Consider the following 26,836-nt stretch of genomic DNA (forward strand, 5'->3'; position numbering starts at 1 on the left):
TCTGCTTGTGTATCCTTCTTGGCTAGTGATGAAAATCAAATAATGGCCCAAACAGGGAACAGATATTTTGAATATATGTTACTAACAGCAATGATGGCTTACTAAATTCATCTCTTACTTGTTCCTTCAGACAAAGACATGAAGACATGTTGAAATTACAACCATCTGAGGATCGAACAAAAGCAACCATTTATTCACAACCTTTGAATGTGTGAAAGAATTTTTCACAATGAAGTTTCCAAAGTAAATAAAAGAGGTAGATGTTACCATGTAGAAAAATATCTGCTTTTTTCATCTACTTACCAGAGAAAAATAAAGTCAAAATTCTATCAACTTACTCTTTCTACTTCATGGCACTTTTTTAAGGCATCCCCGTATCTCCCCAGACGCTGATAAGCAGAAATGCACTCTGTCTGAAACCACATGCACTGCATTTCATTTAAATTTTCCATGGCAGATGTTCCTTCCTGAAATAGAAGCATTCATTAATATAAGAAGCAAATAATAAAAGGGATCCTAAAAAATCTCATTTTCTTTTTTACAACTATAGCTACAAATATTTTGACAACAGTAATTAACAAATATACCAAATACTACCAAAAAGCTCCTATTGATTTAAAATTGTATGTCTTATTTATGCAGCTTTGTTGGGGTATTCAACATTCTATATTAAAAAATCCAGATTACTAAAGCTAGTTTTTAAGCAACAAAGCTTCTATTTAAACCACAGGTAGCAAAGCCAAGGCCCAAGGGCCAAATCCAGCTTGTTTTACCTTGCCTGGCACCTTGTTTCTACCCAGAGGCAGTGCCAAGTTCCTTGCCCCTAGTTAAGGAAGAGTTACATTTATATGGTCCTAAAATTATATTTGGCCCTTTGAAGGCAGCTGTGAGGCTGATGTGAGCCCCAGTGAGAATGAGTTTGACACCTCTGATTTAAACTATTTTAGATAGCAACCCTATGAAGTACTGCCTATCTTCTGCTTATTAAGTAAAAGCTAGTTAACCTTTCTTTGCTGACACAGGGCTATGTACGTCCATTACTGTCAACTCCATCAGTACTAGGGCCCAAGCCTGCTTTTCAGTTTCCCAGTCCCCTCGCTGCACATTAGGCTTAGGCTATCAGTTGTCACTTTTTTGTGCCAATGTGTCTGCTTCTAACAGCATTTCCTATTCTGTGCCAACCCTTCCCCTTGAAGCTGATAGAACCAAATAACTGAATTTGTTTAATTCAGGCTCAGTGTGAATCCTGAGAACAATGTAAGTCATAAAGCACCTAGTTTCAGAGCAGGGGCACTGGAGTGTCGCCACCACATTTTTGAGGATATTTCAAATACATTTTATATGACCCCAGGAAAGATGGCAATGGTCTATTTAGATATGTAATTTTAATCTTCAGTTCTTTGTCACACCCATTTTGTGTTATCAGTTCAATTTTCAGAATTCTCATTAAAAGGATAAAAACTGGTTAGGTGAAAGTATGAGTGTATTTCATTGTTCTTTATGGTTACATATATTTTACATTTGTTGATGACTACCTATGTTTATAAGAAAACTACATTATATTTCATTTCAAAACCATTACAAACTAGAACTATACAACTTGCATCAACAACCTCATACAAGAATTTCAAACTGTGAAAAATCTTCAAGAAGGAATCTTCAAACTGTGAAATATGAGCACTTCATTCAATGAACAAGCAGATACAAACTGGTTCCTCAGGGTCAGTAGCAGTTTTCCTGCTCTGGTTCACTATGCTTATCTATCACATGTCACAGACATATCTGGCCAAGGAACCACTCTGGATAAACTGAATACAAGCTCTCCATAGAGCATGGCAACTTGTCAAGAATGGATGACTGAGGGCAATTATGATGAGCAAACTAGATTGTGGTGATTACTCTCAAACAGCCCAACTTTCCCCTTCTTTCATTTCCCTGTGCTTTTTCAGAGAGTTGTCTCTGGTGTAGGGTATGTATGTGTGTGATTGGACTTATTACCTAATTTTAAAAGTTTGTGTATTCATTTGTAATTGTACTTTATTTCTAATCTCCATAGTGGCTTTCCAGGTGGTAGATACTTTTCTCTACAAACATCACTGTTTTTATATCTATACTTGTACTTTCTTCTAACCTTCAAAATCATGACTCAGTGGGAAGGGCACTAAAAAGTCTGAGCCCCAGCAATATTCACGATGTGACCAATGATGATTCGAGTAACCTCTTCAGAAGCCCAATCATACTGCTGTAAAATTTTTGACAAACACATAAAAAAGTGCCACATGAACATAAGCTGTATTACTATCTTCCTAGTTTTTTTTTCCTCCTAATACTCATCATTCTTGCTAACATTTCAACTGCCCCTTTGCATCACTGTTGATCCAATGGCTTCTGAGCTTTAGCAACAGTAGTCACTGCAGTTTCTGTTCCTGCAACACAATCCTCAAACCTAGGTTTTAGAGTCAGAGACACCTAGTCTAGAATCCTGGCTCCAAATAAATGACTAAGTGGGTGATCTCCAGATGCCACAGCATTTGACCTCTCTAAACATTTCCTTAACTGTAATATGAGAGTAACGATACCATAAGATTGTTAAGATTAAGTGACATCATATACATATATAAGACATATATAAATATGTAAAATATATTATTTGTCAATACCTAGTAATGTTCAGACTCAAACTTCTTAAATTTAATGTGTACAAAATGATATAATTTCCCTGATTACTGCTGAGAACATCTTTTTAGGCCATTCTATTTACCACTTATGTGAACTATTCATATCCTTTGCCCATACTTGTTTTGTCTTATTTTTATTGAGTTTTGTATATTTATGTTTCTATGACATGATCCTTACAAGTAGTTAAATTTTCTGTTCCATAGCCTACTTATATTTTTAATCATACACATGTAAAATATTATTTTTATAAAACAGGAAGTCTATGTTGAAAGGATATAAAAGGACTGTAAAGGACAGAAAGGAAAGGAACAACATTTAGTCCAACCATTTCAGTGAATTTGAATTCTCAACTGGCACAGAGACCAGTAGTCCATGAACCTTAATGTTACATAGAAAGAACTTTATGAACAGTTCTGAAGTAACAACGTAAAAGAGAAATTAAACAGCAGTCACAAATTCCTAGCAAGAGATAAGAACTGTAAACTGAATATTCCACACATTCACTTAAGTATGGCATATTGCTTACTTTTGTACATAGGCATTTGCTCCAGCTGTTGCTTTTTAACCAACGCCCCGCCCCCCACCCCACATGTACACACACTGAAACCTCAGTAAGAATCCATGCTTAGGATATGGACTAAATGGGATTAAAAAAATAACAAAAATGAATTCTTAAAAACTTCAGTGGCAAACTTCACAAATCATCACAGAATGGAAGTTTAATGCTATTTCCTACCCTTGTGAATTTGGAGCACATTTCCTCTGCTTCTTTTACCATATTTGCTCGAAGCATGTATTTTGCACATTTGGAATTGATGAACCTATCAGCTGTGTCTAAAGACTGTGCTTCATCCATCCACTTTGCAGCTTCTTTGAGATTACCTATATGCTTTAAGAGATGAAAGTGTTTAAAAAGAAATTATAGTTTATGGTTAAGATAATATGGAAGCACTACAAATAGCAACAGTTTATAGAGACAAATTAGAAATTTGGTACCAGTTCTATACAGTTTATCCAGAAATCTTTAAATGAAAATTCACTTTTACTAAGAGTTGAATCAAATGATTAACACTGAGTTCAAAACTATGCAATCTGTAACTCTTTAAGATTTTTAGAATATTAGAAATAGATTACCGAAGTACCATAAAAGTTATTTCCACACAGAAATAATTCCAAGGGTTCTTAAATAGCTAAACTCTTTAATTATTAAAAAAACATCTAGGATTTTACCTTGTAAATTTTTGCTTTCATATAGAATAATTCTATTAGAGTTGGAGTACTAGCAATAGCAGCATTAATATAATCCAAAGCCAAAGAATACTGTCCAAGTTTATCAAAGTGCTGTGCCAGGAAATACCGAACCCAGAGCAGTGTTGTTGGGGGTTCTTTCTCCCCATTCTCTGCAATCAAACAAATACAAAATTATTATAAGGAAGAAGGCAAAGTAAAGGATATCACATACACTCTCTCCCCAAAGCATAACAAAATTAATCATTATAATAATAAACAGTAAAAACCCAGCAAAAATGACGAATTTCAACAGAAAGAGGTATAACTGCATGCCATCAAGTTCAAAAAGTGGCAGCCAAACAGAGAAAGAAGATGCTACTTTCTAAGGCCTCTAACCCGCCACCTCACTCCAAAGAAACAGTGCTGAGGATAGAAGATAATCTATGAATCCTCAGGCCGGGGGCATAAGGCAGTAGACCCAGAAAACATCTTGGAAAAAAGATGCCCCTCACTACCACCACTAGATTTCCACAAGGGCAAGAACTGCCAAAGCTTTGTCTAGGCCTGATGAAGAAAGAAAGATGAAGGATATGAATAAGATACATTCCTGATAAGGTAGAAGGAAGTAACCCTACGTGTCAAAAGCAGTCACATACTGTCAGCTAAGCTCCACGCTGTTCCCCATCCTGTACCCTCAAGCTACAAAGAGGAGAGAAATAGCAAGCTCTCCAGTTAGATTTCAGAAGGGAAAACATACAGGTACAAAATGAGTTAGAAAGAGTGAAAATAGAGAATTTACCCACACTATATAAGAAAAGCACAGACTAGGTGTTTTTTTTCTCCTAGACTAGGTGACCAAATAAAATGGCAACATGCAGACAAGTAAAGGCAAAGAGTTTATCTTGCTCCTCTTCCATGAAATATAGTTCAGGGAAACCAAATTGTTGACAAAGGCAAATTTTTTACTAATAAATGCATGAAATGACTGTATTTGACGAAATGATGTCTAACTAACAAATACAGATTAAATGATGACTTGAATGAAATAAGAAACTAGAGTGATGATTTGCATTGACTGCTAAAATCATTAGGTGAGAGGCCACTGAGGAATCCTTTAATGGGCAGATGGCGAACTACAGCTGAACCCTGACCAACCTAAACAACATAAAAAGAGAGCCAAATAGGATGTCTCCTGCCTCCAGTTGTGATACAGTGCGAAGTACCGTACATCATGTATCAAGTATTCACATGAAACCTGAATCTAATCAAGCCTGTAAATCTTACGGAGTTTAGAAGAAATGTATTAAATGATACCATGAGAAAGCAAATCAGCCAAATGCAGAATATGGGACATTCCACAAGACAAATAATCTTTCAACAAATAACATTTTTTAAAGGGAAGGGGAGGACACACCTCAAGAGTAAAAGAATACCAGGGACGTAAAAATCAAGTTGGATCCAAATTCAAATAAACAAATTATACAAAGACAATTTGTTAAGATAATCAGGGAAATCTGCATGTACACTGGGTGTTAGATATTATGGTATGAGAATTAATTTTGTATAAGATAGCACTGTGGTTACATCATCTGCTTAAGTGTTTTAAATAGTGATGTATACTAAGGTACTGACAGGTAAAAGAGTATGTCTACTTTTAAAACACTCCAGAGAAACTAGACAGAAGGTATTTCAAATAAGTCTAGGAAAATGGTGTAACAGAATCTGGTTGATGGAGACACAGTGTTCATTATTCTACTTACTTCTATGTCTGTTCTCTTACATGGAATTTGTTTCAAACTAACAAAGACAAAGGAGCAATGACAGGTAAAAAACACATTAAAAAAACAGACTAAAGTCAGCATCTGCATGAATGAAAGCAACCTACAGTGTTTTCTACACTTGCCTTGATTTACATATGCCCCTACAAAAAGAGAAACAAACAAATTTTACAGGATTTAAAGTTAAAAAAAAAAGTAGAAAGAAAAGTAGGGATTCAGTAAAAATACATTTCAATATAAACCAACTGTGTCATCTTTGGCAAGCAACCCAATCTCTCTAGTCAATTTACTTGTGTTAAAATAGGGTTAACTCCCACCTCACAATATTATGGATAATTTAAATTAAATAAAATTGAAATGCACTCTTCGCATTTCAAAAATTAATCTTCACAAATTCAAAAACTATTCAGTAAATACCTATCATGTAGTATTTACATAATAAACATTAAGATAGTCTTACTATAAGTGATTAAAAATGGACAGAAATGAGTAAATTCCAACAGAAACTAATTTAAACTTACCATAAAGACTAAAAAAGTCACATGTTTTAAGAGAGGCTTCATAATTAGTAACAAGTTCCTGGATTATAGAAATCTGTTAAAAAAACATAACATAGATTTAAAATTTAAAAACATTTTATTAAAGGTATTTATATTTATTGTGGATTAAATTAGACTTGGAAATAATATACATCTTATTTCAAAATTATAAATTAACTTAACTATCAGGGTGTCCACTCTTCCTGCCTATAAGTTAATTATATTGTTAAATAAACTTGATTTCCTTTTTCAACTTTTTCCTTTTTGTAATGTAAACATTACAAAAATCTAAAAATAAGCAAATATAAAATTAACAAAGACATTTGTTTTTGAAACTGTCTATGAAACATGAAAAAGTTTTGAATAGTGTAAGTAAAATTTTAAATGATTCTAGTTGGCTTGTTATTGTCAGCAGCCCTGCAAAAAGGCAGAAAGTGAGAATGTGTATTATACAATAAGTTTCCCTACCAAATTCACTTATCTACCTACTAAATAATAAGGTCTGACACATTACTTACTATTTTTTGAAAATGAAATTTAAACACCTTTATTTTCAGGAACATAATTGTTTCTTTTCTTCCCTAGGCCTGTTTAAAAACTAAAATTCACTACAGTTCCATTGCCATTGAAGAGCAGACCATTTATCACAAAGTCCTGAACAGATTTTTATATGCATGTATCATAGTCATATATATGTATATGTGAATGTATTTGTATGTATAGCACATATACTATATATGACTACAAAAGAAACCTCTTCACACTCTCCATAAGTGGTGATGTGAATAATTAGTTTAATTCTGAATGCAAATTAGAGCCCCACCCACAAAGTCACATAGTACACAGTATTCAGGAAGCCACTGACCATCCCACTGGCACCAGTCAATAAACAAAACAAACAAAACACTGCTCAGCCCTACACAGTGTCTTTCTGAGATAATGTTGCATGATATGGCATAATTCTCCAGGATACAGAGGCAACAGGGAAATGGGTAGCACCATACATTAATAGTGGAGAGAACATGTTAAGTAACAAATAAAGAAAACAACATGAAAAGAATTTACACACAATATGACTTGATTAAAACATATATGTATAGATACATTCTCAACAAAAATATAACCAAATGGATTAGGGCAGTAGAATATGGATATTCTTTTGAAACACAGTAATAATGCTGTGCTGTTTTAATACTAAGACTTTTTAAATCAAGACTATTTTAAAACAATGATTCTTAAAATCTGAATAGACCCATAATTAGTAAGGAAATTGATTCAATAATAAAAAATCTATGAACAAAGAAAAGCCCGAGAACCAATGACTTCACTAGTGAATTCTACCAAACATTTAAAAACACCAAACTTTTCCAAAAAAGAAAAGAAGATACAGAAGGGAACACTTTTAAACTTATTCTATGAAGCAAGCATTACTGTGACACCAAAGCCAGATAAAGACATCACAAGAAAAACACTGAACAATATTCCTCATGAATATGGGTGCAAAAATTCTCAACAAAATATTAGCAAATCTAATTCAGCAGCATATTAAAAGGATTAGGTACATGACCATGTGGGATTTATTCCTGGAATGTAAGCATAGTTTAAAATGTGAAAAATTAAGCAATGTAACATGCCACATTAATAAAAGGACAGGGAAAAAAATACAAGATCATCTCAACCGATGCAGAAAAAGCATGACAAAATTCATCACCCTTTCATTACAAAAACACTCAACAAACTAGAAATACAACTACCTCAACATAATGAATGCCATATATGAAAAACCCACAGTGAACATCATACTCAATGGTGAAAGACTGAAAACATTTCCCCTAAGAACAGGAAAAGAATGTCGCCTTTCATCACTTCTATTCGACACAGCATGGTAAGTTCTAGCCAAAGAAGTTAGGCAGAAAAAGAAGTAACTGTAAAATGCATTCAAATTAGAAAGAAGTAAAAACATCTGCTAGCAGATGATATGATCTTATTTATAGAAAATCCTAATGATTCCATTAAAAAGTAAAACCTGTTAGAATTAACAATTTCAGCAAAGTTATCTGCCAATTTTCTGGCATTTCTGGGTATTTTTGTTTTGAGGTTAGCTATGATCTTTCTTACAGTTGTGCAAGGTAGCAGGGCATGTTTACTAATGCCTCCATCTTGACCGGAAGTCTGGCATTCCTATAAACAGTATTTTTTCTTATATATCCTCTGGCAGAGGAAACAAAAGAAAAAAATAGTAAGTTGGACTATATCAAATTTAAAAGGCTTTGAACAGCAAAGGGAACCATAAACAAAACAAAAATATAACCTACTGAAAGAGAAAAGATATTTACCAATGATACATCTGATAAGGGGTTAATACCAAAAATTTGTAATACAACCAATCCAAAAATAATTAAACCAATACAGCCAATTAAAAAATAAGCAGGGAACCTGAACAGACATTTCTCCAAAAAGGACATGCAGATAGCCAACAGACACCTGAAAAGATTCTCAACATCACTAATCATCAGAGAAATGTGAATTAAAACCACAATGAGGTATGACCTCATTGTGTCAGAACGGCTATTATCAATAAATCCACAAACAAGTGTTGTCGAGGATATGAAGAAAAGGGAACTTGCCTTCACTGCTGGTGGGAATACAGACTGGTGCAGCTACTGTGGAAAGCAGTAGAGAGGGTCCTCAAAAATTTTAAATTACTGCTACTTTATGACCCAGTAATTCTACTTCTCAGGACTTATCCAAAGAAACCCAAAACACTACATCAAAAGAATATATGCACCCCTAGGTTCATCGAAGCATTATTTACAGTAGCTGAGCTGTGGAAACAACCAAAGTGCTCATCAATAGATGAGTGATAAAAAGACAGTGGTACATATATAGAGTGGAGTATTATTCGACCATAATAGAGAATGAAGTCTTACTATTTGCAAAAGCATGGATGGACCTAGAGGGTAGTATGCTAAGTAAACTAAGTTAGAGAAAAACAACTATCATATTATTTCACTTACATGTGAGCTCTAATGAAGATATAAACAAAGAAACGGATTCATGGTTGACTGAGTTGGGGTTAACGGAACTGGGTGAAAAAGTTGAAGGGACTGAGAAGTACAAACTAGTGGATATGAGACAGTCATAGGGACACAAAGTCCAGCAAAGGAAATATAGTCAATAACATTGTGGTAACTGCCCAGTGTCTGTTGGATAATGGAAATATCAGGGGGAACACTTTGTAAATATATGCTTGTCTAACCACTGTGCTCTACCCCTGAAAGCAATACAAAATAATATTGAATGTAAACTATAATTGAAAAAATATTTTAAAAATAAAAAATAAAAATAAACATTAAAAACTTAAAAAAATCTACAAGCAACAAGAGTTGGCAAGCGTGCAGAGAAAAGAGAACCTCATCTGTTGGTAGGAATGAAGATTTGTATAGGTACGATGAAAGACAGTATGGAGGGTCCTCAAAAAATTAAAACTGGAACTCCCTTATAATCCAAAACTTCCACTTCTGGGTATTTATCCAAAAAAACTCAAAACACTAATCCTGAAGAATATGTGCACCACTATGTTCATTATAGTGTTATTTACAAGAGCAAAGCTTTGGAAACAATCCAAGTGCCCATCAATAAATAGATAATGGAATCTATACAATAGAATATGACTCAAGCATAAAAAAAAGAAATCTTACCATTTGAGAGAGCACGGATGGACCTAGAGAGTGTTATGCTGACTGAAATAAGTCAGACAGAAAAAGACAAATACCATATGATTTCACTTACATGTAGAGTCAAAAAAAGAAAACAAACAAAAATATAGTAACAGATTCATAGATACACAGAACAGATGGTTACAAGAGGGGAGAATGTAAGGGGGTGAGAAAGGTGAAGGGAAGAAGTACAAACTGATAGTCACAAAATAGTTCCAAGGATATAAAGTACAGCATAAGGAATATGGTCAATAGTATTGCTAAAAACCATGTAGGAGCCAAGTGGGTAACTGAATATTGGCAGTGGTGGTGATGGTGAAGGGAGGACAATGGGGTAGCTTTGTTAGGTATATGACTATCAAACCATTATGCTTATACGTGAAACTAATACAAAATAATATTAAATATAACCTGTAATTTAAAAAAATAAAAATATTAAAAAATAAATTAAGATCTAAATAAATGGAAAGACATCAAATGTTCACAGGCTAAAATACTTAATGTTGTTAAGATGGGAATACTTCTCAAAGTGATCTATGGATTCATGCAATCCCTATAAAATCCCAGCTGGCTTCTTTTATAAATTGAAAAACTGTTCCTAAAATTTAAGCGAAAATTTAAAAATCTTAAATAGCCAAAAAGAATTTTTAAAAAACCAAACTAGGCACATTCATACTTCTTAATTTCAAAACTTACCCTAGAGTTACAGTAATCAAGATGAATGTACAGATGATGTGTGGCAGAAATGTATACCAGAAAACCACATATTTTTATTAATAAATGTCACTCCAATAAATTCAATTAAAAAGAGAAAAATAGAAAAGATGAGTGTTACTAGCATAAGGATAAGCATACAAATCAGTAGAACAGAACTGAGAGACCAGAAATGAACCCTTAAATTTTTGGTCCATTTACTTCAACAAGGCTGCCAAGATCTTTTAATGGAGAAAGAATATGATCTCTTCAACAAACAGTGCTGGAAAAAATGAATAGTCACACGTAAAGGAAGCTCGACTCCTACTTCATACCATACACAATGATGCATTCAAAGTGCATCAATGACCTCAATGTAAAAACTATAAGTTAAAACTGTGAGAAGTAACTATTAGAAGTAACTTCATGAAATTGGATTTGGAAATGATTTCTTAGAAACAACACAAAAGCATAAGCAACAATGGGGCAAAAGGTAAGTTAGACTTCATAAAAATTTAAATTTTGCAAGATGGCGGCATACGTAAACATGGCTTGCTCCCTCACACAACCACATCAAAATTACAACTACATTATAGAACAATTATCACTAAGAACTGTCAGTAATTGAGTTCAGTGGGAATCTGACAACTACTGAATGAAAGAAATCACATCCATCCAAACTGGCAGGAAGGGAAGAGACGTGGAACAGACTGGTCCTATATCAACATGTGGACCACAAGTAAATTCAGAGGATAAAAATCTTAAAAGAAATTTACATGAAGAATGATTTTTTAAATATATATATATGTTTTAATTTTTATTTATTTTAAGAAGGGAAGGAAAGGAGAAAGAGAGACAAAGAAACATCAATGTATGAGAGAAACACCCATGGGTTGCCTTTCACATGTCCCCAGCTGGGAACCTGGCCCACAACCCTTACATGTGCCCTGACTGGGAATCGAACAGGTGACCTTTCAGTTCGCACACTGGTACTCAATTGACTCAGCCACACCAGCCAGGGTAAAGTATGCTCTTAATAGTCTTAAATTGTATATTCATGATTTAAAATGCTGGAGACATTTTTTAAAATACTTTACAATCATACTATATCCTGAACTAACTTCAAAAGATTATTTTATTTTCATGCTACCTGATGTGGCTTACTCTTTAGACTCAGAAGGTTATAAAGACCATAATTGTTTATCAAACTTAATGTCTTTGAAATCCTTCCTCAAGCGTTAAAATTCTGCCCTTAGCTTAAAACAGGACTCGTTGCTGATTACAAATATGCACATTTTGAAATGCATTTATAAGTAATCACAAATATATGTGGCCATAATTATTTGAGAAGTATTCTCCATACTTGTGAATTTTTTCTCACTGTACTAAGTCCTGGTAACTATAACTCAATTTTCAGAGCTTAATTCTTTTTTTAAAAATTTTATTTATTTACCTTTAGAGAGGAAGGGAAGGGGAGAAGGAGAGAAATATCAATGTATGGTTGCCTCTCGTGAGTCCCCTTCTGGGAACTGGCCTGCAACCCAGGCATGTGCCCTGTCTGGGAATCGAACCGCGATCATGTGGTCCGCAGGCCCGCATTCAATCCACTGAGCTACAACAGCCGGGGCTTTTTTTTTTTTTTAAATTCAATTCTTAAAAGCACTTGGTAAAATGTTTGTTGTGTGCTTTAAAATTAAAGTATTGTCAGCCCTGGCCAAGTAGCTCAGTTGGTTAGGGAGGGCATGGACCCGATACGCAAATATTGCATGTTCAATTCCCAATCAAAGCAAATACAGGAATCAACCAATGAATGAATAAATAAGTGGAACAACAAATCAATGTTTGTTTCTCTTTCTCTCCCTTGCACCCTCTAAAAGACTCAATAAATTAAAAAATAAAAAAGAGCTCTGTCGCCTTTAAAAAAAAAAGGTCAATGGTTCCTATATAAATACATTATCAGTGCCTCCTTTAAAAATGCAAATCCCATACTTTATAAAATACCAACAAATACTTAACACCTTTATGATGGTAATTTTGGATCAATACTGGAGGGATCTGAAAAAAATAAAAAGCATATAGCCCTTGTGATAACTGAGAAAGCCAGTGAAAGTCTAAGGGAAACATATTCTTTAATGACCATTGTATTCAGTAGTTGCTGCAAGAGTATGTTTGTTATAAAAGCAGTATTCTAATTCACATACATAAGTTCTTTATTATTTCTAACTTTCCATCTCACCTTTCTTCCCTGCCACCTTTGCCAAAGCAAAAAAAGTTTGGCAAAAGTAATTTTAAATAACCCACAGAAATTTTTGGTAGTGACTACTACATGTTTTCCTAAGAATCAATCTCTATTTATTAAAATCAACAGTACCATTACAGTTAAATAAAGCATACTATGGATATTAAAGAAATGTAATTTCTTAAAAGTAAATGACAATTTCTACTAATGAGTACTAGGTACAAACAATTCTCACTTTTAGTTCATGAAGCCTGCTGCCATGAGGAAGAAAGTGCCAATCAGTTATAACTACTATTGACCTTGTTTTCAATAGTTTATTATTCACAAATATTATGGGTTGAAGCTAAATAAAATGAGACAGGGTTAACTAAAAGCATCATGAAATATTTTTCTCATGCACCAGTAATTTTCAAAAACTCTTACCTACAGAAAACAGAATTTTAGAACTTAACTTGTAATTTTCTAATCATCTTTCTAATTTAAGACCAAGTGCCTCTTTTCTCATTGAAAAAAGCAGAAAAGTATTATCCTCTTTATTCCAGAACTACCTAAGCTGTATTTATTAAAATGTAGCCTTATGAGTTAAAACCAATAGTAACCAAATGTCATTTTACTGTTGCACTAACTCAATTATTCATGCTCTCTAATTTTAAAAGCATGCATAACAAATTAGAAAGTCCACAATCATACTATAAAACAATAAATGATTAATCACAATATAGTTAAATATAGAACTCTGGTGACAATATGTCAAATTCACATAAAAGTATAGCCATTAAAAATAACAATGATCTTTAATCTTTACAGTTCTTTTATAAAGCCTTTACTCTGTAAATTTCACATTGACATTCCTTTTGATAGAACTTATACCACATGCACATAATTTCAAGTGAATAACATTATTACAACAGAAAATTATTAAGTCATAGCATATTATTTACTTGGAAATCTTTCTAAACTATTTAGTAAAAAGACTATAGCAAAACTGAATGAAGACCAAATTTTACCTTTTCTGTATTGTAATATAAAGATTTCAAAGTAGTAAACAAGGGTGGGCAGCCTTTACTGAAGTTAACCCTCAGGAACTTATCCATTAGTTCTCTAAATTTTTCACCTAGAAACAAAAGTGTACTTTGTTATACTTTGATTAATGCAAATAGTTCTCAAAATCATTTTATAAATAAAAATCAATTCAGCAACAATTTTTAAACCCAATCAGTCAGCATGATTTCCTGCTTGTTACTACCAAAAAGCCCAATACCAAATATCTCAGACAGCAGCTATAGTTTTCCCTAGATCTAGGTTCCAAACAACTTCAAGGAACACTTCCAGAGATAAATAAAACTGTACAGCCTTGAGTAAAAGCAAAAAGCAACTCTATCCATTCTAAATATAGTCCCCATAGCAAATATCTTTCCTAATCTCAATGACCAGCACAGACTCAGTTCTACTATCAGCAATCAACTCATAAAGCCCTCTGAAGTCTATAAACTGGTTCTACTATAATGTGTACTGTATTCAAGCAGCAGCAAAAATACATTTAAAAAAACTAAAGCAGTATTTACAAATGTTTTCCAAAGTAACTAGTGATTACTTCAATATTCATTCATTCCACAAACATCTAAAAAGCACCTACTTCCCTAGTTGGTGTGGCTCAGAGGACTGACTGCCCATCTGCAAACCAAAGGTCGCCAGTTCAATTCTCAGGGTCAAGGCACACGCCTGGGTTGCAGACCAGGTACCCAGTTAGGGGTGTGTGAGAGGCAACCAATCAATGTGTCTCTCACATATCGATGTTTTCCCTCTTTCTCCCTCCCTTCCACTCCCTGTATAAATAAATAAATGAATGAATAAAATCTTTTTATTTTTTTAAAGCACCACCTATGTGGCAGGCACTGTTCCCAGTATTGGGGACATAGCAGTGATTAAAATTTAAAAATCATGAAATCAGTATTTCAGGGGTAAGAAAGGCAGTAAGTAAAAAAATAACAACATAGGCATTAGATTGAGCCCCTGGGCATTCTAACACTAGAATTAAAATACCCTATTTGCAACACTGGGTAAATAATTCTATAATTGTTAAAACCTTACCAAAAAGTTTTGAAAATGGAAATTCCTTTTTGATAGTGGAAAAAATTTTTTTTAATTTAATATTAAATACAAAGGCTCTAACTCAGATATATGAACTTTTTGACAGTAATATATATATATAAAGACATGGATTTGTCTTCTCATTTTTTAAAAAAGATACATATATGTCAGAAATGGTTTTAACCTAAAGATTAAGGAAATGCACTCTTAAGGTTTCTTTATGAATCACAACATTTTATTAAAAAATACTCAAAGTGATTATTTCTATTTGTTTTGACTAATCATACTGAACAAAATATACATATATTCAATATGAGATGTCATAAAATTTAAGAGAAATTTAAACTTTGAGTGGAAAGTTTATCAAATATAAAAAATATATTTGTTAACTCAATTTACTATATAGACTTTTCAGATTCTCACCAATCTTTTATTAGAGCATATACAAAGAATAGGTCTTCTGAAAATCACAAATTACCAAGACAATCCAAAATTTCTCTTTGGTAGCTCTGGCTAGATCTCAGTTGATTAGAGCATCATCCCGATATTCCAAGGCTGTGGGTTTAATCCCCAGTTGGGGCACATAAAGTAATCAACCAACATAAATAAGTAGAACAGGAAATTGATGTTTCTCTCCCCCCTCCCTAAAATCAATCAATAAAAATAATTTAAAACAAATCTGTTTGGGTTAATATATATCATTACTTCCTTTAAAATCCAAAAGTAACTTCACAGATCCAATCTTTCCAGCACTTCCTCTGCTATAAAGCAAATTAATACTGTGGTAGACAGTAAAAAATGATGTTGCTTACAGAAATGCATAAATCTCCAATTATTTTGTATGGCCTTGTGCAAATAACTGTCCACCAAAAACCTCACTTTCTCCAGTGTGAAAGGTAAGGATTACAACCCCCCTAGTCTCAAGATATTGTATCGCTCACACAAGCTCAGTACACAGAGATAGGCAGTGTGTGTGGCACACAGTAATCACTCGACACATGTTGTCTATCACTATATGCCTTGATATCTGACAGCTATTCTATTTCTGTGGTTAAGAATCTCTTCCATATTTGCTATCATCCACTCTAAAAACAAGCATTTTATCTTCATGTCAGAGGCTACTCTAAACTCTACTTCTTAGTCAAATTTCTCAGTCTATGAAGATCACACTGGCAAATTTGATTTAAAATACTATAATATACTCAACTCCCAATTATCCACAACACTAAAAGCCTCTTTTCCCATTAAACTGTTATTTACCTATGCAGCTATGAGGAAAAAAGGTGAAGAAGCTCTTCTGTGCTCAAATACAACTAAACTCCAGATAGTGAGTTAAGTGGGGGGAGGGGAGAAACAGAGCAATCTATGTACTACTATTGTACAAAAGGGAAGGGAAAAATGTACAAATAATTGTCATACATACTTTTGTTTATATGAGCACAATGTACTTCTTTCTGGAACTGCACACCATCCACTGGTAACAATGGCTATCTCTAGGGAAGTAAACTTAGTGGCCAGGGGACAGAGGCAGAAAAAAAACCTTTCACTTAAAAAAATCCTTTTGTACCCTTTTATTTAAACTGCATGAATGTATTATCTAAATAAGAAGCCAACACAACTACGAAACTGTAGGAGACCTTTCTGCATTGGCGTGGGCCCAGCCGCCAATCGGAGATGCACAGGACCCACGCCCACAGATAGGTTCTCCTGTGGGGAATCAGGCCTGCAATGTGCCTGGGCCACTCTGAGTCTTGCTTTTTGCTAAAAACTCCCTCACCCGGATTTGTGGCAAACATTTACTGCATATTAACTTCCTAAAATCCATGCTAAACCTTCCAAGGACAAGTGTAACCAGGTTCAACCACTTTTGCCCTTTTCATTTGCAAATATCCCTCTTCTGTGATGTGATTAACGGCATTGGCTCCTTTGTTTTCTGTAAAAGGTAACCACCTAAAGTGAACTTGAACCTGTGCATAGTAAATGAGAACCACCTCGTAATGTGCCCAGAGACCCACTAAAGGCTGGTCAGGGCAAGGGCCAAGGCTTCTGCTCCCCTTGAGAGAAAAGCCATGCTGTCCCTTTTTCTCCACCGAACTCGGTAGTCCATGTGAATGTCTCATTTCATCCATGACGGGAACACTGGGGGCCGGTGTCAGCATCACTCAACTACTCAACCACGCACTGTGTCCAAAAATTACTATCTACCCATCTTACAATTTTTTACCATAGGTATAAGAAAAACCCTTTCAAAAACCAAATAATCTCCTCACTTTCTAATTATTTTAAAATAACTTTTTAGTAACTCCATAGTCTTTCCTTGGGAGGGGAAAAATGCCCACCAATCATTATATGCCTCCTTAGCATTACAGTTTACAAACCAGTTATGTGACTACATAGACACTATACTAATTCTAAGATGTGTAGCATAGATTCACATAAAAATTGATGTCCCCAAAATGACTATTAAAATAATTTAACATAAACATTAATATGAGACTGTATCTGATTCACTGAAAATTTACTGTATATTATGGAGCATGTTCTCACCTTAAAACAAAAATGATAATTATGTAACTAGATGGAGGTGTTAGCTAACATTACACTGGTAATATTGCAACATATAAAAATACCAAATCCATGATCCTTAAAACTTCCCCAATGTTATATATAAATTACATCTCAAAATAAATAAATGAAACAAAAATCAACAGAGCAAATTTTGACTAGCATTCTGTGTTTAATACTCTCCACTATCACCTTCCCTCTCTCTTCACTTTGGCCAGTGAAGAATAATAGAACATGATGACTAATTATTTTTTAAAGATTTCATTTATTTTTAGAGAGGGGAAGGGAAGGAGAAAGAGAGGGAGAGAAACATCAATGCGTGGTTGCCTCTGGCAAGCCCCCTATTGGGAACCTGGCCTGCAACCCAGGCATGTGCCCTGACTGGGAATCAAACCAGTGACCCTTTGTTTCACAGGCTGACACTCAATCCACTGAAACACCTCAGCCAGGATTAATTGTTTAAAAAAGTGGCTATTATCTCCGCATTCTTTTCTCGGCACCTAAAATTTTAGGTTATTAGAGGATTGCCTCAGGAATTCTCCTATATTCACTATACTGTACGTATTACAACTTTATAGTTAAAAACTGGAAAGCCTTTTTCAAAAGTTACATCTTATGTTCTTGAATCTTATCATGCTTTTAAGAAAAGCTCTTAGTTTGTTTTTGATAATGGTGAGATGCCTTTCTTATTACACATATATTTTTTTTAGGGAGGCTAAAAACCTTTATGAAGTATTTATTCAGCTTTTCCACAGGTATAGTTAAGTATTTGAACAATTGTATATACGTTCACTAGAACTTTGTAAATACATGTATGTTATAACCTCACAGTGATCACCTTTGAAGCCATGACATCAGATCCCTCTACTGAGACCTATCTTGTAAAATAAGATTCCAGAGGATACAGGATGATTCCACCTTAACCTATGCACTTCGCAATCAATAGTCGGTTCCAGGCTATCTTTCAATAAAAACATATTTCCTTTCATGTACTGAGAGCTTTTAGCGAACATCACTGACTGAAAATAAATCTAGACAGTATAAACTTGAAGCCCCATATTCTATAAAGGAATAACAGAACTCATTTTGTAATCTTAACATTATAGGTTTTCTTTCATTTCCTAAGAAGCACAGAAATGCATCTGAAAGTTCCAAACTAAGAGAATATTCCCAACTCCCATTGTAAAATATAAAACACCCCCTAAAACTCATTTAAAAGAAGGAAAAAAAAGGCCACACGAAACAGCCAATTATCGCAGGGATGAAATGTCCGAAAGAGGCAAATACATTAAGAAAGTAGATTAGTGCATTGCCTGGTTGTGAGGGAGCATGGTGGGGAGGTTTGAAGGTTAGGGATTGGGGTGGGTGGGTAGGTTTGACTGTTATTAGGTACAAGTTTCTTTCAGGTATGAATAAAACATTTTTACATTATATTTTATTGATTGTGATATTACAGTTGTCCCAATTTTTTGCCCTTTCTCTCTCTCCACCCAGTACTGCCCACTCCCTCAGGCAATCTCCACACCATTGCTTATGGCCATGGGTCATGTGAATAAGTTTTTGGCTACTCCATTTCCCATATTGTACTTTACATTCTTGTGGCTACTCTATAACTACATATTTGTATTTCTTAATCCCCTCACCTCTTCACCCATTCTTCCCCTCACCCCTTCCATCTGGCACCTATCAAAATGCTCTCCAGATCCATGATTCTGTCTCTGTTCTTGTTTGCTTAGTATGTTTTTTAAGATTCAACTGTTGATAGATATGTATTTATTGCCATTTTATTGTTCCTAGTTGTGATTTTCACTTTTTTAAATAAGTCTCTTATTTAACATTTCATATAATAATGGTTTGGAAATGATGAACTCCTTTCGTTTTTTCTTGTCTGGGAAACTCTTTATCTGCCCTTTGATTCTAAATGGTATCTTTGTTGAGTACAGCAATCTTGGCTATAGGACCCTGCGGTTCATGACTTTGAATATTTCTTGACAATCCCTTCTAGCCTGAAAATTTCTTTTCAGAAATCAACTGACAGTCTTATGGGACCTCACCTATGGATAACTAACTGCTTTTCTCTTGCTGCTTTTAAGATTCTCTTTTTATCTTTAACCTTTGGATTATGATGTGTTTTAGAGTGGGCCTCTCTGCATCCATTTTGTTTGGGACTGTCTGTGTTTCCAAAAATTGCAAGTCTATTTCCTTCACCACATTGGGAACTTTTTCTTTCATTATTTTTTCAAACAGATTTCCAATTTATTTCCCTTTCTCTTCTCCTTCTCAAACCCCTACGATGCAGATGTTGGATCTCTTTAAGTTGTCCCAGAGGCTGTTCATACTGTCCTCATTTTTTGGATCCCTTTTTCTTCTTGTTCTGATTGGTTGATTTTTCTTCCTTATGTTCCAAATCATTGATGTGACCTCGGCTTTTTCCCCTCTACTGTTGTCTTCCTGTAAATTGTTCTTTATTTCAATAGTATATCTTCCATTTCTGACTGGACCTTTTTTATGCTGTTGGGGTCCTAAGTTCCTTGAGAATCCTTCTGACCAATGTTTTGAACTCCGCATCTGATAGGTTGCTTATCTCCAATTTGTTTAGCTCTTTTTCTGGAGTTTTGACCTATTATTTCATTTGGATGTTTCTTTGTCTATTTGGGAAGTATCCCTGTGTTTGTTTGTACATATTAGGTAAAGGTGCTTTGACTCCATGACTTTGAAGTGTGGCCTAATGTAGTAGGTGTCTTGTAGGGTCCAGTGGCACAGGATGCCCTACCACCCAAGCTGGGTACTACAGGTTTGCCCTTCATGTGGGCTGAGTACACACTTCTCTTGCAGTTGAGCCTTGGTTGCCATAGGCAGATCAATGGGAGGGATTTACCCAGACCAATCAGACCACTGACCATCAACCTTCACCCTCTTTGCAGGGTCAGCAGTGCAGGAGCAGAGTGGTGGCGTTCTGACAGGGTCTTTAGGTGTTCACTGGGTGATCAGGCTTGAGGTTCCCCAGGGGGTTCAGGCCAAGGCCAGCACCCACCTTTATTTTACCTGGAGCCACACTGCCTGGGCTATAAAGCAATCTCAGATGGCTGCTACTAATGCTGGGCCTGAGGCCACTGAGCAAGAGGTACAAGGGCTGAGGGCTTACTGAGGCTAGCTGTTGTTTAAGAAGATTTAGGAAGTTATGAAGCATGAGCCAAGACCAGCCACTCATATGGAAAAGTCACAGTTAATAATTTGGGTGGGCCCACAACTTGGGCGGGACTGAGTCTCAGGGAATCTCCAGAGCTAGGCAAAATGTGTTAATCAGGTTGATAAAGTCTGAGATATGGCACCTGTCTGCTGGCTCTGTGGATCTGTGTGAGGAGGGTTCAGAAAAGGGACCATGGCCTCTGTCCACATTTCTGTCTGGGAGAAAGCTATGCCCCTGCTCCCATCTTGATGCCAGACACGTCAGCTCCTCCCTGTATGCCACTGGGGCCTTTCAAGCTATCCCAATGCTGGAGCTCAGAGGAAGGGTGTCTGAGTAAGTCCATGTGGTGGCTCTTTAATGGGAACTGCTTGTGACTCCAGAAGTTTCTTCCACCAACTTAGTCCCCACTGGTTTCTGCAGTCAGAAGTTGTAGGGACTTATCCACCCGACACTGGAACCCTGTGCTGGGGGCCTGGTGTGGAGCTGGGACTCCTTGCTCTCTGAATAGCTTTCCTGAGTTTTTATCTACCACACATGGATGTGAGACCAGCATATTCCATGTCTCCTCACCTCCAACCAGTCTGGATGGATGTGTTTTCTTTAATTCCATAGTTGTCAGACTTCCACCCAGCTTGATTTCTGTTGGTTCTGAGTGATTTTTTTTTTACATTTTCATTGTAATTTTGATGTGGTTGTGTGAGGTGGCAAGCCATGTTTACTTATGCCACCATCTTGACTGGAAGTCCTGGAAATTTTTCTTCAACTAGACAGTGACCATGGTGGCACAGCTTCATGAATATACTAAATCACTGAGTAACACACTTTCAGAAGTGCATTTTATTTTATGGAAATTATATTTCTATTGTTGTAATGTTTTTAAAAAAGGAGATACAGAAATGAGAGCCCAAGCATCTTCCATGAAACACTTTTATTAGGAAAATGCTCCTCTCTGCACAGTGCATCCCATCTTGGAAATTCACAATGCATATAGGGTAGGGCAAAATATAGGTTTACAAGTGGAAAATAATACAATAGTTAATAAATAACAAGAACAAACTTTTTTCCTGTACTCACAACTGTAAACCTACTTTTGCCCCAACCTTTACATGAAAGTTTCTAAGAAGTCCTTAAGAAACCTGATTCTGCATTTAATCCAGTTTCCCAAATGTACTTAACTAAAGAACATCTCAATATACCAGTACCCTCCCCACCAAGCCTATTAATATACATTTGGACCTAATGTTCCCTAGAAAACATTAGGAATATCTGCTCAGTATTTCAGAAATACAAAACAAAACAAAAAAGATCAGAAGACTATTATTTATCATCTGTGGAACCAATATGTACCAGTGGAAATGTTTTTAATAAATCTGTATTAAAAATCTGTATTTACTGTCTAAACCAATACATTTCTAAGAAGCACTTCATATATTTTGTAAGCCAGTTAATAACTAAAGTGCTTTCAATTTCCATGAATCTTTTGATAAAAAGAAATTACAGACCAATTATTTAAACAAATATATCTTCTGTAAAGGAGAAATCATTAGAAAATATACTCTTTCACGACCCCATACCTAGAATAGAGATTTTTTTTAAAGTTTTATTAGCTTTTTAGGGTCTGACTTGTATCAAAAGACATATCAGAAGTCCCAATAAATAATTCAATATCATAACACTTCCAACTAAAAATAAAAATGATTTTTTAAAAGGTAAAATTTTGTATGAAATCATCAACAGAGATATCAACTATGTGAAGAGCTCTCTTCTCCTATACAATACAAAAGTGAAGGAGTTTAGCTTCATGAAACAACTTGTATCAAGATCATTAACATACTATTGTTCAATAAAAGCAAATCATAGAATACAAACAACAGTACTCCAATTTACAAAAAGTTCAAAAGCAAGGGGTTTTTTAGTTTTTGTTTCTAGGAATATAATATATATGGAGCTCTATAAAAAGAATGTCATGATAAAAAGCAAATTTCAGGAAAATGGTTAACTCTAGGGAGAAAGGACCTTCCATTGGAATGGTGGTGATATTCTTATATTGAATACTGTGGCACAAAGAACTCGCAGCTCTTTGAATTTATACTATAAAAAGATCCAAAACTTCACATTTTCTACCACTCAAATCATAATACCACATGTGAAAATTGTCATCAACCTCAGCAAATTTACCTTCTAAATATTGCATTTAGTTTTGAAAGTCACATAAGAAAATTCTTTATATAATTTGATAAAAATATTTTATTCTTATATAATTTTATACATAAAACCAGCATAGCTATACACTGAACTCATTAATATATGCATAATATATTCATAACTAACCATTCCCATCCCCAAGAATAGTATAAATGTAAAGTAAACCCTATACAAAAACAAGTTTTTAAAATGTAAATGGTGTTGAGTAATTCTGACAAATAATTATTAGTATTACAAAAGATATCCTAATATTACCTGGGACAAGATTCAGAGGTAATCTTCTAGGCGAAATCGCTCTGGGGTGCTGCTTACTAATTTCCTCATAAACCTGAAGCCTCTCCTCTGACGTGCCTGTTGTCAGTAAATATGGGTGAGATTCAAAGCATCAGAACCTGTCTATGATGGAACACTAATACACTTTAAAAATTATGTTATAGAACCTGCATTAACAATATTAAAGCTTCTCTCAATTTTTATAAGAATAACATTAAAAATTCTGTGGTGGTAAAATAATATAATCAGTATATTACCATTTTAAACCCAATCTGGAGAAATTTGAAATTTCTTTTATTACAACAGATTCTATATCCAATTCAATTCATATATACAAGATGCAAGATTCAAGATACCTCACACTGTATCTTATATTCCTTACTGCAGAACTCATGAAAAAGAAAATGTTTCTTTACAAGAGCGATTTTCAACTGATATGCTGTGAGAATTTATAAAACATGCGATACCTGACTATGTAGTCAGGAGCACTGACATCTTTTCCCTTAGATGAGCAAATTAAAACATGACAACAGCTGTCCAGTGTGAATGAATCAAAATTATACCTCCTTTTTTCTGTCAGATTGGAAAAAAATATATTTTTTGGTGTGCAGAATTTTAGTCATTAGTTTATGTGTGTCATATAACAAAAAATATATTTTTTCATTTATAAAGCAGTGAAAGTACCTGCTTTATAATCTATCTTACATAAACCCTCTAGCCCAATGAAGACTACACATATCCCCACAGAAGTCTATAACCCATTGATTAGGCTTAGAGAAGCAATACTTTTAAGATCTTGAATGCAAATGTTTCATATGTAGGATGATAAATTAAAATCTAAGGTAGCTTTGACACTTAATATCTTCAATGAAACTCTGTTATAGAGAACCCCATTACTACAGACCACGTTTAAAGTATCAATCATTCCTCCCAATTACAATGATACAGAGTATACTTCTAACACAAAGTTTTATCTCCCCTTCCCAAGACCAACCTAATTTCATAGAACTAAACAGACGCTCTACATACAAACTATATAATACTCTGCAACAGCAATTTCCAGATTATAATCTTGACCTGGTTTGCTATTCTAAAACAACATCCTACATAATTTACGAAGATACTACATGCATTATTTTACATAAACAATAAGCCAACTTACAGCAGAATTTTCAGAAAAAGCAAAAACCTTGTTTTTAAACTACAAGGTTTAAAGAGGATTTTAATTTAGAGCATAGAAATACAATTATTTTAAGAATAACCTTTGGTGTTAGCAATCAAAGTATCTCCATAATAAACTATGTAGTGTTCAGTATCATGATTATAAACACTGCACTTGTCTCATTTTAAGACTCTTTCCTTCCCCCAATAATATGTTTTGGAGCTCCAATGTGGTTGGATTTTTAGAACTTGGATATGTGAAAAATAATTTTCACAATTGCAGACTGCATGAAATATTAAGGACCCTTCCACTAAAATTCAGATGAAGGTTTTTTTTAAAAAGCAATCCTCATAGTCAAGCCTAATGTTAAAAAATGACAAGCTGTAATATTAACATTATTTTTTTCACTACATCAGATATAACAAGTCTTATAAATGTATTTAAATTAACATTAAGCAAAACCAAACCATTTCAATGCCCTATTTCAAGTCACAAGTTGGAGCTCCAGAACTTACCATTGGGGAGAAAAGGTCCTAAGGAACCTAAAAAGATAAAGTAATGTAATTAGTTTTACAAACAATACATTTTAGATTAAGTATGGATCCTGACATAGGATTATAATATATTCATTTCACTAAAGCATGTAAATAATCTACACTATTAACCACATGTACAGTAACTAGTGGTTTAAAGAAAAATCATAGTTTTCTTACATTCCCAACTTTCAGACATTATGATTTTAGTCCTTTTAAAAAAAATTTGATGTAACCAAAAATTAAATTTTTATCACTTCCTTAAAAAATTTAAGAAAAGTACTCTAAAAATTGTAATATTAAATCCTAAATACAAACAGAAAACTTGAATTAATTTATAACAGTGACTGGATACAACAAACTCTTCTTATGGTTCATACTACCATAAATGAATATGGGTAGCTACCTATTTAGCACACTTTTTAAATTTAAAAAGTTCTGCTGTTTGAACACCCCTGAGCCATATATTTATCCATAAGTAATATGATTTTAGAAATAATAACTCCTAACAACATCTAATTATGAAAATATTAGGAAAAATACTGCTACTACATATTTCTGAAAAGGGTCAGGGTTATAAAATTTTAAAAGATGTAAAATATTTTCCACTACACAAATTAACTTAATTTGACATTAAGAGAATAACTTTCATGCCAGTGCTGTATATCATATACTCTCAGTAAAACTTCTTTGGCCCAATTCTTATATTAAGAGGTTGAGCCCTAGCTGGTGTGGCTCAGTGGACTGAGTGCCGGCCTGTATACCAAAAGGTCGCTAGTTCCATTCCCAGTCAGGGCACATGCCTGAGTTGCGGGCCAGGTGACCAGTGGGGGGCGTGCAAGAGACAACCAATCAATGTTTCTCTCACACACTGGTGTTTCTCTCCCTCTTTCTCCTTTTCTTCCCCAATAAAATCTTAAAAAAAAAAAAAAGGTTGAGGATAACAAACCTTCTCTAATTCTTTAAAAATATTAATTATGGCATTTCCCAGAAAGAGCATACTCATTTTCTTTCCCAACTCTTAAGTCTAAATAGGTAATATTATAATCAGTCAAGGAACCTAAAATTATCTGTACATATGTATCACCTAAGTATAAATATTTTAATTAATTTTCACTTTGGTGTTTAATCAGTAATTTTCCTACACTAAAAACTGAATCTTAGGGCCAAAAATATGTGTTCTCAAATATTATTACAACTTAAATTTTATTATACTTCAAACACTAAATGTAGGTAGAGGAGAAAAATCATTACATACTAAGCTGTAGAGCTTTTTCCAAGCCTTCATAGTAACACCAATTTTCTGCATTCCGATCAATCAAGTTTTTGAATACTTCACTGGCTTCTTTTAATCTTCCCAATTTCAACAGCATTTCCCCTAAAATTAAATTTAAAGGCACACTCATTTAACTTAAGCATTAAATATCTTTCTGATCCCAGAGAATGCACTAAACATTAGGACAACAGATGCTTATGAAAGACAAACCTGGATGTGCCTTCCTCTGGGGCATACTGCAGTTTATATACTTAAACACAGATCAATTTACAGCTTGCCTTCAGAAATAGACTTTCATTTACACATTCTGCTATACTACAATTCATTTTTGGTTCCCTCCAACATTCCAAATATACATACAGAATATTAATTTATTAGAAAACTCCCTAGCCTGGTGTGGCTCCATAGACTGAGCACTGGCCTAAAGACCAAAAGGTCACTGGTTCAATTCCTAGTCAGTGCACATGCCTGAGTTACAGGCCAGGTCCCTGGTTGGGGGAGTGTGGGAGGTAACCACACATTGATGTTTCTCTCCCTCTCTTTCTCCCTCCCTTCCCCTCTCTAAAAATAAATAAATAAAATCTTTAAAAAAAAAAGAACTAAATCAGTCAGTGGCTACGCATTAACAAGTAAGATTTCGGTCAAGATGGCTGCATAGGCAGAC

At 34.4% G+C, this 26,836-nt stretch overlaps 1 protein-coding gene across 2 annotated transcripts in view; it reads right to left on the reverse strand.

The window, feature by feature from the left end:
• The window catches only part of NAA16 (N-alpha-acetyltransferase 16, NatA auxiliary subunit), a 69,634-nt gene that overhangs the window by 19,820 nt on the left and 22,978 nt on the right, over positions 1-26,836 (reverse strand). The window contains exons 7-14 of one of the 2 annotated variants that reach the window (XM_037060320.1): positions 26,155-26,274; positions 24,879-24,905; positions 23,184-23,279; positions 13,885-13,991; positions 6,209-6,281; positions 3,910-4,079; positions 3,416-3,568; positions 339-467 (exon numbers count right to left, since the gene is read on the reverse strand). In XM_037060320.1, coding sequence (XP_036916215.1) covers positions 339-467; positions 3,416-3,568; positions 3,910-4,079; positions 6,209-6,281; positions 13,885-13,991; positions 23,184-23,279; positions 24,879-24,905; positions 26,155-26,274 — 875 coding nt within the window. The remainder of the gene's footprint in view (positions 1-338; positions 468-3,415; positions 3,569-3,909; positions 4,080-6,208; positions 6,282-13,884; positions 13,992-23,183; positions 23,280-24,878; positions 24,906-26,154; positions 26,275-26,836) is intronic. The other variant, XM_037060328.1, reaches the window with a different exon arrangement.

This window comes from Sturnira hondurensis, unplaced genomic scaffold (genome assembly GCF_014824575.4).
Source record: "Sturnira hondurensis isolate 20B ecotype Veracruz unplaced genomic scaffold, ASM1482457v3 Scaffold0001074, whole genome shotgun sequence".
NCBI classification, from domain to species: domain Eukaryota; kingdom Metazoa; phylum Chordata; class Mammalia; order Chiroptera; family Phyllostomidae; genus Sturnira; species Sturnira hondurensis.